At 45.1% G+C, this 14,430-nt stretch overlaps 1 protein-coding gene across 3 annotated transcripts; it reads right to left on the bottom strand.

The window, feature by feature from the left end:
* Window positions 1-949: 949 nt before the first annotated feature.
* On the bottom strand, window positions 950-6,306 carry LOC133926930 (uncharacterized). Of its 3 annotated transcripts, XM_062373104.1 has the most exons (5): window positions 6,198-6,306; window positions 5,305-5,445; window positions 5,131-5,222; window positions 1,908-2,629; window positions 950-1,745 (listed from the first exon to the last, which is right to left on the bottom strand). In XM_062373104.1, exons 2-5 carry the CDS (start codon window positions 5,387-5,389, stop codon window positions 1,415-1,417), a joined length of 1,230 nt encoding a protein of 409 aa, XP_062229088.1. In that variant the 5' UTR covers window positions 5,390-5,445; window positions 6,198-6,306; the 3' UTR covers window positions 950-1,414. The 3 variants fall into 3 exon arrangements, with proteins under 3 accessions (XP_062229088.1, XP_062229087.1, XP_062229090.1); XM_062373103.1 differs by having other exon boundaries at window positions 950-2,629; XM_062373106.1 differs by lacking the exons at window positions 5,131-5,222; window positions 5,305-5,445 and having other exon boundaries at window positions 6,198-6,296.
* Between the last annotated feature and the right edge of the window lie 8,124 nt (window positions 6,307-14,430).

The raw sequence follows: 14,430 nt of genomic DNA, 5'->3' as shown, positions 1-14,430 counted from the left end.
ACTATTTTTCATCATATTTTTTTTCATTTCGTTCTCTTTCTGATTTCTTTTTCGTTCTCATTCTCTTTATTTTCTCTCATCTCCGACAACTTCTCTTTGAGAGGAATCACGAAGTAAAAAGAGAGAGAATCCTATCCGGAAGAGAATGACCCTGAGAATCTCGTCGTGAAGGGAACCGTGAAGGAAAACTGTTGGAACGCTGAACAGAACGAAAATCCCTTCACGACAGGATTTTTGTCCTGAAAGGGAAACCGTTGGGCGTAGTCTAACGGTTTCCATTCACGGTTCCCGTCATGAAGGGATTCCCAGGGTCATTCCCTTCAGGACGGGATTCTCTATTCTTTCCCTTCGCGATTCCCCTCGAAGAGAAGTTGTTAAAGATTAGAGAAAATAAAAGGAATAAGAATGGGGAAGAGAATCGGAAAGAGAACGAAATGAAGAGAATATAGTTGGAGATGATCTAATTCTCTTGGTAGCCTGGAAACAACATCTTTTGAAGAAAACCTAGGAACAACATCACAACTAGAAATGTAAGATATCTTCACATCTCTTATGTGTTTGCAAGTCTGAATGATTCTTGTTAGAATTTCTATGAAATTGTAAATCTGTCTCATTTCACGGTCCGTCGGAGCGACATGATTTTTTTTTTTTGCATCGCACTCTGTCTAATTTAGCCTAATTTAGATGTGGTAAACTTAGACGTGAATTAAACAGGTCTCAATGTATGAATCAGACACTAAGTCTTTGCTACTATCTTCATTCTGAAATAGAGCGCGTTTTAAAAAGTTGATTTTATTCTTAAATACATGTACTAAATTTATCTTGTTTTCTTTAAGAAAATTAACAATTCAAATTACCTTGTTTTTTTAAAGAAAACCAACAATTCAAATGTACTATTACAATAATTCACGTAAAAGAACCCTAAAAGGTTGAACACGTTCTTGCAAAATTTTGAATTAGGTTCCTTAGATTGTTGAAATAAGTCTTTCCGTTTGTCGAATGCATACAAAAGCTAAAAAATACAAATTTGAATCAAAGGGATTAATTTAGCATCTCCTTAATGTGTAGGGATTAGGAAAAATGGAAAGGAAAAAAAATACAACAAACAAATCGAAAAACTAGCTAGTTAGGCCGTCAACCCCCGTCACAATATAAATCTACAGATAGCAGCAGGTCAAAAGAGGTATTGCCTTGGGTCCTGCGATGACCTCCAAGAGCTTCAAGAGTCAGATGCCTCTTAGCATGATGTCGATTAAAAAAGCAATGAATGCTCCATATTACCTTCAGATAATTCCTGATCTGATCTCAATTCGAACATTTGCTACCTGATGTGTATTGATCTGATGACTTTTGTTAAAGTGGGCATACATGCTGCGCAACGATGAAGGATGTTGATCCGCACGACTAGCAACGTTCACAGTATTTCCAATACCATTGCAACGATAATGGAAAATATTGCAGCCGCAAACGCTGCTGCCCCAGACCAATCTAGTACCGTGGTGGCTGCAGCAAAGCTGGTGCTACTTAAATCTGGCTTCATAGTGACCACAGTGAGTGCAAAGCCGGACATAAAAGCTGATGTCAGTAAGATGAGACAGGCCTTCAGAGACTGTATCTTGTCATGATCATGAAGGAAACCTCCAAAGATACCGATGATTGCCGTAAATGACCACATGGTCAATTTGATCCCCTTATCAGTCTTCAAGTTGAAATGGACCTTCAGGGACACATTGGCACTACTGTCCCTAGGTATACGAGCACGGTGAATACAGTGCTCAAGGAACAGGTAGACAGCGGATGCAAAAACCCAAGGTGCGAATGCAGCAAACATGAAGAACTCAACTACAGCAAAAACTTCTGCCAAAACCGCAGTGGCCAGAAATAAAAGCATGAAGATAATGGCTAACCACATTGCTTGGATGATGAATCCTCGGAGCTTTGGGCTTTTGATCTCTAGTACCTTGGTCCGGATCTCCATTGAGAGCAGGCCCCAGATGGCAGTAGCGAATATGAAGAAAATGGCTACAAGGACGGCACCCTTAGTACGCCCTGAACCACCAGTGACATTGTAATTGACCAGCAAGCCAAACAGACCACCACTAGCAGAGTTGGTGATGGCTGAGATAAACTTAAAGCCAGCTTCCAACTGCTCCATGTGCTCATTGTCTGCTGCCTGTTCGTCACTTCTCTCAGCCTTGCTTCCAATGTACCATCGCTGTAAAGCAAGTGGAGCTGTCACCATAACTAGAAGGGTGAGGCCAATGTACTTGTAGACCTTAGACCCGCAAAGCACCAAGGGGCTAAGCATTGTTACTACAGGTAATGTGCTGCACAACGAGGAGAGTATTTTGGAGGCCATTTCTTGGACATCAGCAACGATGTTTTCTGTGAGTTCGAGAATGTTCATACTTAAGAGCATCAGCGACACACCACATATGAAGCATGCAAAGCCAAGAAGCATTGGGATGATGTAACACAGGTTGTGTGCTCCTCTGGCCTCTGGAGAGAGGAAGTACCACGCCACCATCATGCTTGCACTGAAGGCAGCAATGCTAGCACCAAACTCCATGTTCTCCTGGGCTTTGGCTGTGCGGCACGGTTCCCCGGTTGCAATGATGTTTTTCTCAACCTGCAATTGACAATTTTACCGATTAAACTTACTTCATTTCACAGTCGATCCAAAAACAGAACTAGGGATTAGCACAAGTATACAATTGCAACCAGTGTGATCATTTGCAAGTTAACAGCACACTGTGATGATTGATGATAGCACAGAATATGCTACTGTCATGCTTTTAAAAAAACATGGACCCATTCGATTTTCTCCGACAAAAAAGGAAGAATCAAATGTTAAAAGATACCAGTTCCACGGATGAATCATCCTAATCATGTCTGCTTATAAAAGATTATATTATTATTAACATAAATAGCTAGACAATATATCAATGTGTATAACTAACAGAATAACAAATGGACAGAGAAATGGATCACAAGTCCAGTTGTTAGTCTTTATGCCTCCAAAAAGAACGATAGCGCTATTCATGTGATCTTTCAACTAAAGTTGGGCAATTAAAATCGTGTAGATCTGTCAATTAGAAGTTTAAAGGTGTTATCGATGGATCCCTGTATTCTCTTTTGTGATCTACTAGTCTGGTCATTTTTCAAGAAAAGACACCTGACGATTTTCCAATTTCAACAAAATAAGGACGAAGGACAAGAATTCTAGACTCATCTTTAATATATTGGAGAGTCAATACACAAATGAAGGATTTCAAAATTCTTTAAATAAGGATTTGATTGTTCCAGAAAAAAAATATAACTATCAAGAATGCAGCGAAAACTATGTGGTTCCACTTCTAATCACAAACTAGGTTTCAGCTTCAATGTTTCCACAACAAAAAGGTAACTTCTTTAAGCACGGAGACATGGTGGCACCATGTCTATCCTGTAATATGCCAATGACATCATACTTTTTATGGATCATGATCCAGAAAAAATTGCTCCCTCGAGTCATTTTTATATGACCTTTCAGATAGTTTTTAGATTAAGGTAACGATCCTTTGATGCTTTTGCCCTCGTGCCCTCATCTCACGGTCCTCACCGGCGCCTCACGCACCAAACTACAACTCCTGTCTTGCGGTCCTCATGCACCAATCCACCATCGCCACCGCCTCAGCCACCACATGAGAATGACCTCTCTCACGCATCTCCTCCATTCACCCACCACCGCTCACCGCCACCACCAGTGGAGGTTCCGCAAGTCGACACCAAGAGATCCGCGATCTCTATTGCTGGAGCATCCACCGGAGTTGCCATTGGAAGCTCCACTGGAGCCGCTGTTGAGAGGTCCACGAACTCCATCGTCACTAGAAGCTTCGAAATTAGCTCCGTTGCCATGAAATATCAAGTATATTCTTGTAAACGTGTCGACATGTAACGTATCGGGAGTAAGGGCAAGGGTGGAAAAAAAATAGACCGGGCATGTTAAATGTCAAGTATTATTGAACCATTCCAAAAAAAACCCCAACATCAAGTAAACTAGCTAAGTATTCGTGCGTTGTAACAAAAACATAAATATTAGATACGGTAATATCAAGCACAAACTCTAAGTATGAAGATGTAGATGCGTCATGGGAGCACCGTCGAATGAATACGTCCGGAGTGATACCGTAGTTTGATTTCAAACAAGATCCGAAGAAGGAGGAGGAGACTACCCGCTAATTCCCCTCCTAATTTCTTCGTATATTTTCATTAGTAAAACGGGTCCCATATACCTAGCCGGTAAAAGGCAGAGATGTTGGTGGGCGAGGTTGGATAGCAAAAGTAGATAACTTATTTAAATTTCAGAGCTTTTTATTATATGAGAGAATAGCACGGAGAGAAGGTGACACAAGAACCCATTCATATTTTATACTGTAGAGACGATACTGGAGAGAGTAAAAGTTAAAATTAGCATTTGCCAGTTTTACGAGAAAAGCTTAGAATCCTTATAAGCGAGTTCATCCGTTTGCGCTGATATTTACCCCACCATTACAACACCGAGTATGTCCCCAATTCTAGATTTCGAATTTGACAACAACCTGTCTACATCCACAAGTAATCCGTTTTTGTTTATAGTATCTCCCTATTGCCCCCACCAATAATGCCTGGTGCGTTGACCCAATAATATAATGGTACTATCAATAGTCCTGTCAGGAATGTTCACTGTCATTGTTGACAAGAGTTCATGAACCGCATGCGGTTTCGTGTACGTAGAGGACACCACAAGTCCGACCCATGTCTTAGCTTGCTGACCATGCTTTCAACCAACACACCCCACACGTGTCCTTCGTCCTGACTTGCAACATCCTAGTCTCAGACCCACTCTGAACCGACAGATGTTCAATTCGACAAAGCTGATGATGATCTATTGGCTGATTTCCAACTTCCAAGTCAAGAGCCCTCTAGCTGACAGTGAGCAGTTTCGCTTCCAAATCATCGTAGAATCTGTGATCCCTTTGATTTCTGTCAATCACTCGTGCGTGGCCGTGAACTCAATCCATTGGGCTGCTCTCCCGGCCGTCCGGTCATTGCGCGCGTTCGCATCGTCGGTTCCGTCTTAACGTTGAATTAGAAACTGGCCGGGCGTACCTGAGAGAGTGTCGTCGCCAGAGCCGGCAGCGTCGCCGAACTCCGAGGACGGCCGGTCATCTCCGTCGCCCCGGGGGATGGCCGCGCAAGTGCTGCAGATTCGATAGAATCATAGGAACACGAGTGAAGATCAGCTCTGAAATGGGGAAAAAGTGAAGGTCGTCAGTTCGTTACCCTCTTGCAAGTCTTGAACCGCGCGGGCTGGACCGTGCGCCCGTCTCCGCTCTGGGTTCTCCTGATCGAGCTCGTCGCCGTTCATGGCTTGCCGGTCGCCGCCGTCGGTTCACGGTATTTGAAGTGGCTAAGACTTGGTGCCTGTTTATCGAGAACAAGTACACACAAAAGGTACTCTTGTAAGATTGTTCTTGAAAAGATGGTAGATCAAAGTGATTTCAAGCACATCATCAGTGCCAAAAAATAAATCATCAAATCAAGCACAAAACCCCCAAATATGCAGCTGGCAACAGCTTCCGCATTCTCGAAAGTCTAAGTGCGAACAAATTAGACTTCTCGCAGCGCATCGTCCATGAACAGGACACGGTCAATCTAAAGAAAATAGAAGTTCTTTTTAGCGACGGTTTAACACTTCATTTGGGCATGCTTGATTCACGATTAAAATTTTGTCAAAATTTTAGTGAAATTTCACGAATTTTGAATGGAGACAAAATATCTATCTTTAGAATTTTCTTTCACTGGCATGAGGATACACGTAACATAGGACGAAAAATAACTGAAATTTCAGAGAAATTCGATCTTTTCACCGGTGATTTTTTTAAAGCGAAATTAAAATCCCTTACTTGATTCAGGCTCGAACCCAGACAAATCCACACGGTGAAGTCACACTGAGAACATATTGGACATCCCGACCAGGTTGTAGACTCAGTAGTAGAGATAGACATGATCGATCTGTTCACCCACTCTAATTGAATTTAATCAACTAACTAGATAATCATCAATAGATACTCATGATGAACTTAATCAACTAACTAGATATTCATCAATACATATCGGAGTGGAGTACATCTACAACTCCACGTTAAGCATGAAAGAGTGGCAGAAGCGCTTACCTTAAGCCGGTCTCTTTGCTAGATGGTTGTCGCGGTGCAGGTGACCGCGCGCCGTATACTGCCCTGAGAGTAGGTAGAAGACTAGGATTTATTGTGATAAAAATGGACCCCGGGGGCGGTCTTATATAGACAGACCGGATGGGCCAGTTTGGGGTGATGCTGATGTTGATGGCTCAGCAACCGTATAAGCGGGCGATTTTTTATGGATGAGAACTAAAGATAAGTTTCGAATGGTTAAAGCAGGGAAATCGTTGTAATTCATACAAAAGTTGCAATGATGATTGAAGGATTGTCATGCAGAATTCTTGCAAAAATTTATACAAGTTGCGATGGTTTGAAGGATTGTCATACAAGATACAAAACATTTTGTGATTCTTTTGGCAACCAAACACAATATTTGGTATTGGGGAGTAATGCAATTCTCCATTGGATTTGCATTGAATCCCCAATGTATTTCATCCAAGCCAATTGGGACATCCAAACGGAGCTTAAAGAAATTGGAGCAAATTAAAGCGGTAAGAAACTTTCCTCTCAAGAATCTGTCTCCTAACCAGGGTTTCACTTATCGTTTTACCAAAAAAAGATCAACCCCACTGATAAGCCCGAGACATCCAGTTTTTGAATTATTTTTGGCTGAAATCGTTTAAATAAAATCCAAATTAAAATTTTGAGAATAAATATTTTTTCCCATACCCTGTAACGGTTAGTAAATTAGCCATCAGCGGTAACAACGTATTGAGCTATCAAGATAATGCACATATAAGATCGTGGATGATATTAGAGGCACGATATTTGTTAACCAGGTTCAGCGAAAGCCTACATCTCCGGAGTATGACTACGGACGCTCCTCTCCATGGTTCTGACACCGTCTGCTCTCTGGGGTCTCAATAGTACCACCGCCGCCCCCTGTGAAGTTATTGTTATGCCATCATAGTTACAACAGCAGCCTTCCTCACATATTTATGAGAATGTCAGGTTACAGAGGCTGACAGCGGGCCCGGAGAGAGAAAAAGAGGAGTAGAAGATAGGAAATGGGGTAGCTGCTGGAGATGAAAAAAATAAGAGATGCTGTAACAGTGATAGAAGATGCTGTAATAGTATTTTTGAGGATGAAAATTTGAGATAACTGCTGGAGATGACCTTAGACTATGTATGGAGTATTAGCGCACACCGCCAACCGGCAACCGGGAAGGAATACATTGGCTCGCACCGCCCAGGCCGCGGTGTCGACAGAGCACGAAGCAAAGAAAACAATGGCATTGACGCTTCGAAGTTAAGCAAGCTCATTTGCTGTGTTGAAGATGCAAGATGCTGCCCGTGCCGTGTTTCGCGGCCTGGCGATTCTATCATTTCACGCGCTTTCTCTGCCGCCCGTGCCGTGCTCGCACCCCGCGCCAACCGCCCAGGCCGGCGTTGAGACCAAACAGAACCGAACCAAAGTAAACAATGGCGTCGCTGCGAAACTGTGCACGGCATTGACGCTTCGAAGCTAAGCAAGCTCCGTCTTCGTTTGTGTGGCTGTGGTGGTGGTGATGGTGAGGTTGTGGTAACTAGACGGAGCGGGGGAGGCTTACGGTTTGGAAAACAAATCTATATCTCCACACGTCGGCAGCACAACAAGCAAGCACCTACCATCATCCGCAGGTAACGCGTTACAAGCATTACGGATCAGCATCGGACTGAAGCTGGACGGCTCCACGGATAACGCGTCAGCCGCGGGAACCTCGAAGGTTCTCGAGACCATGCATGGTCGCAGTGGTGCAAATGCCATGGAGCATCCGGCGAAGTCGGCAGCGCCGTGGTTCGTGTTTTGGCCTGCCTCAGCTAAGATCATCTTCAACCATATTTTTTTCTTTTTTTCCCTTTTCAATTTACTTTCTTATTCATATTTTTTTATTTTCTATCATCTCCAACAATTTCTTTTCGAGAGGAATTATGAAAGGAAAGGATAAAGAATCCCGTCGTAAAAGAAATGATCTTTAAAATTCTTTTGTGACGGGAACTGTGAGGGAAACTGTTAGAACGCTAAAAGGAACGAAAATTCCATTGGAAAGATATTCTGAGTCCTAAAGGGAAACCCTTAAAGATGATCTAAAGATTCCAACAGGAGCACGGCGACCGCAAGCGGAGCCAATGACCCGCATGTTAATTTCTGAAATCTAACCCCACAATTTGCAAAAGAGAGGTTCAATGTTTATATAGGTGATTGATTCGTTTGTATAATGCATTTGATGAATTGGGATAGTATGTTTGAATTATTGCATTTTAAAAAACACTAGTTGAGTATCCCTATGTTACAGCGGAAGTTCTATCCCAACAAAAAGAGACTGTGTTTTCCTTAATTTGGGTGCTCAGGTAGCAGACAGACATAACCAAAGCACAAAAACTTCCACACGTAGAAAATATTTGCTCTACCACTCGTATCATTTCTATTTTCAGTAGTCATACACTTACACACAATTGAGCAATTGTTGGCTACTGTCTAAAAAATACTAATCGAGAGTGTTGGACTTAATTCTTGTCGTAGGTCTCGGGGACTCGTTTCACGTAGGTGCGGATGGAAGGAGTTCGTATACGGTGCGTATACGGCTATAACGTAGTTCATATGTGTGCAAAGTTCGAGTCAAAATCGGATCATAGGATGGTATGATTCGTGTTAAGATTTAGAGTTAGCAGGTCGTTATAAATATGAGTTGTAATATTTAATTTGTAAGCAAGATACAGAGTCGTGCAAGTCACGAGTTAAATAGAGTCTAAAATTTCCTCCAGAGAATTTGTGCCTTGTTTTATTGTTCTCATCAAGATACGCGAGTTCGTTCTCGCCGAGTAGTACGCGACTCAGGAATAGCTGAGCGTTGCTGGTCGATCGGTGTGATTGAGAACAGCACGTACACTGCGGATAGCCAGACTAGTCGTGGTCGAGCACGTATGACTAGTCGCTCAAGCTGGCCATGAGTTAGCGTGCTCTATACTTTGGTCGCTCGGGTGGTCGAGAAGCTTGGTCGCTTGCGTTGTCGCGAATCTAGAGTGGTCGCGCACGTGATCCAGTGGTCGGACCCAACATCTGGTATCAGAGCTCGTAGTGCGTAACACCAACTCGTGAAGATGACGATCATACCTTAGGGCGAGGTGGCGCGGAGAGCGGCGGTGGGTCATTCTTGTACCCGCAGTTGACGATGACGAACTACACGAGCTGAGTGATTCACGTGCAGGCGATGATGGAACATCAAGGGGTCTGTGAGGCAGTCGAACCAGCGGTCGATGAGGCCGTCGACGAGAAGAAGGACAAGAAGGTGAGGTTGCATCTCTTCCAAGCGCTCTCGGAGGATCTCCTGATGCAGGTGGCAAGGAAGAAAACTGCAAAGGAGGTCTGGGATTGTCTCAAGGCAAGGTTCGTCGGTGCGGATCGCGTCAAGAACATGCGGTTTCTCACGTTGAAGAGTGACTTCAACGCCATGTGCATGCAGGAGGGAGAGAGCCTGGACCAGTACGCCGGAAGGCTCAACAGCATGTCCGTCAGGTGCGCAAACCTAGGGGAGACGTTCGATGATGCTGCATTGGTCAAAAAGCTGTTCAACACCGTGCTAGATCGATTACTGAGTGTGATCACCGGAATCGAGCAGTTCTACGACCTCGATAAGATACCGTTCGAGGAAGCCATGTGACAGCTTAAGGCGTTAAAGAGCGTACTCGCCCACGTGCATCCGGTGGCAATAGCATCGGCGACAACCAGCTTCTGTTCACTCAGGCCAAGTGGCAGGCGCGACAGAAGAAGGATGGTGGCAACTCCTCATCAAGCAACAAGGGTAAATCCCACATTGCTGCAGATAGAAGCAACCGCGACCAGGGTGGTCGTGGACGTGGCAGAGGCTGTGGCGGAGGTGGTTGTGGCAGGATGTCGCGTAATGACGAGGAGAGCGGCTCGGGCGGCAGTCGCCGCAACAAGAGCCACATCAAGTGCTTCAACTGCCACAAGATGGGGCACTACACGAACGAGTGCAAGGCACCAAAGAAGAAGGAAGAGGAGACTCATCTCACTCGCGCTGATGACATCGGGTCGGCCCTGCTACTCGTGGTGTCAGAAGAGCTAGCACAAGAACAGAAGCACCAACGGGGAGTCGTACTGCTGAATGAGGAGAAAGTGAAGCTGGAATTGCACGATACAACAGAGGGAGGCTCTAGCTTTGAGGTTTGGTACCTAGACAATGGGGCCAGTAATCACATGACCGGTGAAAAAGAGAAGTTCAGAGAGCTGGACGAAGGTGTCACTGTCAAGGTGAAATTTGGGGATGGCTCTATGGTACAGATCATGGGCTTAGGGTCTGTCGTGTTCAGCTGCAAGAACGGTGACCAGTGGTTGTTGTAGGAAGTCTACTACATTCCAAGATTGTGTAGCAACGTCATCAGCCTAGGACAACTTACCGAGGTTGGACACAAGGTGATCATGGATGCTGAACATCTACGTGTGTACGATAATAATCCTGCACGGTTACTGATGAAAGTGAGGCGAACTCCAAATCGCCTCTACAAGATCGAGTTGCATCAAGCGATGCTAGTGTATCTCTTAACCAGCCTTGAAGACATGACGTGACTTTGGCATGCGAGACTCGGACATGTCAACTTCATTGCTATGAAGCTGCTTGTTGACAAGGGGATGGTCGCAGGAGTGCCGCCGATCACACACCTGAATGAGTTATGTCACGGGTGTTTGCTGGCAAAGCAGGCGAGGCAGCCATTTCTAGCAGCGGCAAATTTCAGGGCGGAGAAGCCACTGGAGCTGCTACACGCTAACCTTTGTGGTCCGATCATACTCTCGACTCTCGTTGGTAACAATTACTTCATGTTAATTGTTGATGATTACTCACGGTGGATGTGGGTGTTCGTGATCAAGTCGAAAGACCAAGCTTGCTCCATGTTCAGAAAGTTCAAGTTGCAGGCCGAGAACATGAGCGGGCAACACATCAAGACATTGAGGACTGATCACGACGGCGAATTCCTCTCTGCTGAGTTCACTCAATTATGCGAGGAGGCCGGGATCAAACGGCACTTCACCGCACCATACACGCCACATCAAAATGGCGTGGTGGAGCGGAGGAATAGGATCGTGATGACGATGGCTAGGTCCCTCCTCAAGAGCATGAATGTGCCTAGAAGGTTTTGGGGGGAGGCGGTGCGACACACAGTGTATCTGCTGAACCACTTGTCGATGAAGGCGCTGGACGAACACACCCCGTTCGAGGCTTGGAACGGAAGGAAGCCGCATTTGGTGCACCTTCGTGTGTTCGGTTGCACTGCACACGCGAAGGTGACAATGCCACTTTTGAAGAAGCTTGACGACCGAAGTTAGCCAATGGTGTATCTTGGCGTCGAAGACGGCTGCAAGGCGCATCGTCTCTTTGATCCAAGGAGCGGGAAAATTCATGTAAGCCGTGATGTTAAATTCAATGAAAGCATGGAGTGGAGCTGGTGTACAAGAACAGGTGGCGGAGAGCCGTCTAATTTTGATGTTGAGGAGGCGATTAGCACTGAGCCGGAGGTGGGTGTTTCTGTACCACTCATGGATGGTTCAGCAGGTGTGCCTATGCCCACGGCACATGATGATCAAGTTCCTTCATCAACTCCGCTGGCCGACGAGGTGACGCCAGAAGGGCCAATAACCAGGTGACGCGCTGTGGCACGCATGGCAGTCACCTCTTCAACAAACCCCACAAATCTAGTGGTGCTGCCAGCACCTGAAGTGCCGGTGGATGATAGGGCCACACCGCTATCGAGTGGGAGCAGCAACACTGATGAGGGCTCTATGCGTTACAGGCACATTGAAGACATCATGAGAGATGCTCAAAGGGTGGATCTCGATGAAGACGTGGAAGAAGAGGTCGTGCTCGTAGAGACGGAGGAGCCGTCTTGCTACTGCGAGGCTGCTGACAACAGGTTTGGGAGGACACCATGGCCAAGGAGATCGAGTCCATTGAGAAGAATAACACATGGACTCTCACGGCATTGCCAGCTGGTCACACGCCAATTGGGCTCAAATGGGTTTACAAACTGAAAGAGAACTCAGATGGAGATGTGATCAAGCATAAGGCAAGGCTGGTCGGGAAGGGATATGTGCAACGACAAGGAATCAGTTTTGAAGAAGTGTTTGCGCCGATGGCTAGACTGGACACCGTACGAGTCATCCTTATAGTTGCAGCCAACCGAGGTTGGCAAGTTCATCAAATGGATGTCAAATCGGCATTCTTAAATGGTGAGCTCGAAGAGGAAGTATACGTGACCCAGCCGGAGGGATTTGTAGTGAAGAACAAAGAGCATCTTGTGCTCAAACTCAGAAAGGCGTTGTATGGACTTCGACAAGCGCCTCGGGCCTGGAATATCTGGCTTGATAAAAGCTTGAAGCAACTTGGATTTGTGAAGTGTGCTCAAGATCATGCCATGTACACAAGAGGAACAAGCCGACATGGAGTTATTGTTGGAGTATATGTTGATGATCTCATTGTGACAGGAGAAAGTTCAGAGGAGATCATGGGATTCAAGCAGGAGATGATGAGTGAGTTCGAGATGACCAACCTCGGATTGCTCAATTACTATCTCAGGATTGATGTAACGCAAGAAGATGGGCGAATTACAATCAAGTAAACAGCGTATGCGAAGAAGGTTCTTGGTTAATTCGGTATGCTAGATTGCAATCCCACAAAATTCCCCATGGAATAGAGGGCGCAGCTGCATAAGGATCCAGATGGACAATTGGTTGATGCAACTGAGTATCGTCGCATCATCGGTTGCCTGAGGTATTTACTACATACAAGACCTGATATTTCTTTTGCTGTTGGAGTGGCAAGCAGATTCATGGAAATGCCTACTGTGATGCATGACAAGGCAGTAAAGCAAATTCTTCGGTATTTGAAGGGCACTGTGTATTATGGTATTGTATATACCAGAGGAGGAGAAACATAGGTGCTCACTGGCTACACAAATAGTGATCTGGCTGGTGACATGGATGACATGAAGAGTACTGGAGGTATAGCTTTCTATATTAATGATAGCCTGGTGTTATGGAACTCGCAGAAGTAGAAAACGGTGGCATTATCTTCCTACGAAGCTGAGTTTATGGCGGCAACGGCGACGGCATGTCAAGCACTGTGGCTTAGAAGTATGTTGGGGGAGCTAACAAGAAAAGAGCCTAAAGCAGTTAAATTATTTGTTGATAACAAATCAACGATTGCTTTGATGAAGAATCCAGTGTTTCATGGTCGCAGTAAACATATTTACACCAAGTTTTATTTCATCCGTGAGTGCGTTGAAGAAGGCCAGATTGAGGTAAATTTTATTTGCACGGAAGAGCAGCGAGCCGACGCTCTGACGAAGGCATTGTCGGCGGTGAAGCTAGCGGTCATGCGACACCTTTTAGGAGTTCATGATCTTGACCCACGACAAGATTAAGGGGAGTATATTGGACTTAATCCTTGTTGTAGGCCTTGGGGACTCGTTTCACGCAGGTGCAGAAGGAAGGAGTTTGTACACGGTGCGTATACGACTATAACGTAGTTCGTATGTGTGCAGAGTTCGAGTCGGAATTGGGTCGTGGGATGGCACAATATTTGGTATTTGGGGGCAGTGCAATTCTCCATCGGATTTGCATTGGAGCCCCAATGTAATTCATCCAAGTCAATTCCAACATCCAAACGGAGCTTAATAGAAATTGGGGCAAATTAAACCAGAAACTTTCCTCTGAAGAACCTCTCTCTCCCCCTCCCTAGCCAGGGTTGGTTTCACTTATCGTTTTACCAAAAAAGATCGGACCCCGCCGATAAGCCCGAGACAGCCGATTTTCAGGAATTTTTCAGCCGAAATCGTTTACATAAAATTCAAAATAAAATTTTGAGAACAAATAAGTAAGAAGAAGATGTGAACCCTGCCACCTAGCGCAGTGATGAATTATTTTTGCTTGAATTTCGCCGAAAATGTGAACCCTGCTCCCAACTGATCGATTCTTTGCCTTTCATGTTGGTTTTTTTTTTGGTAAAGAATAAAGTGACATGTCAATCCTATCATGTCACGCGCTTTCTCCGATCCGCGTTTGCTAATGCTCTCTTAGGCTACGTATGCAGTATTATCGCACACCGCCCAACCGGCAACCGGCCAGGAATACATTGGCTCGCACCGCCCAGGCCGCGGTGTCGACAGAGCACGAAGCAAAGAAAACAATGGCATTGACGCTTCGAAGTTAAGCAAG

The sequence above is a fragment of the Phragmites australis genome, chromosome 8, assembly GCF_958298935.1.
Source record: "Phragmites australis chromosome 8, lpPhrAust1.1, whole genome shotgun sequence".
NCBI lineage: Eukaryota > Viridiplantae > Streptophyta > Magnoliopsida > Poales > Poaceae > Phragmites > Phragmites australis.
Note: the sequence above shows the minus strand (reverse complement) of the source record. Positions and strands in the feature narration are given on the sequence as shown.

Bases quoted from the DNA above. Each gene is read 5' to 3' on its own strand.
- LOC133926930 (XM_062373103.1), bottom strand. From the start codon at position 5,389: ATGAACGGCGACGAGCTCGATCAGGAGAACCCAGAGCGGAGACGGGCG. The intron at 5,223-5,304 runs GTAACGAACTGA...TCGAATCTGCAG, and splicing joins GGTTCAAGACTTGCAAGAGG to CACTTGCGCGGCCATCCCCC. The intron at 2,630-5,130 runs GTACGCCCGGCC...TGTCAATTGCAG, and splicing joins TGGCGACGACACTCTCTCAG to GTTGAGAAAAACATCATTGC.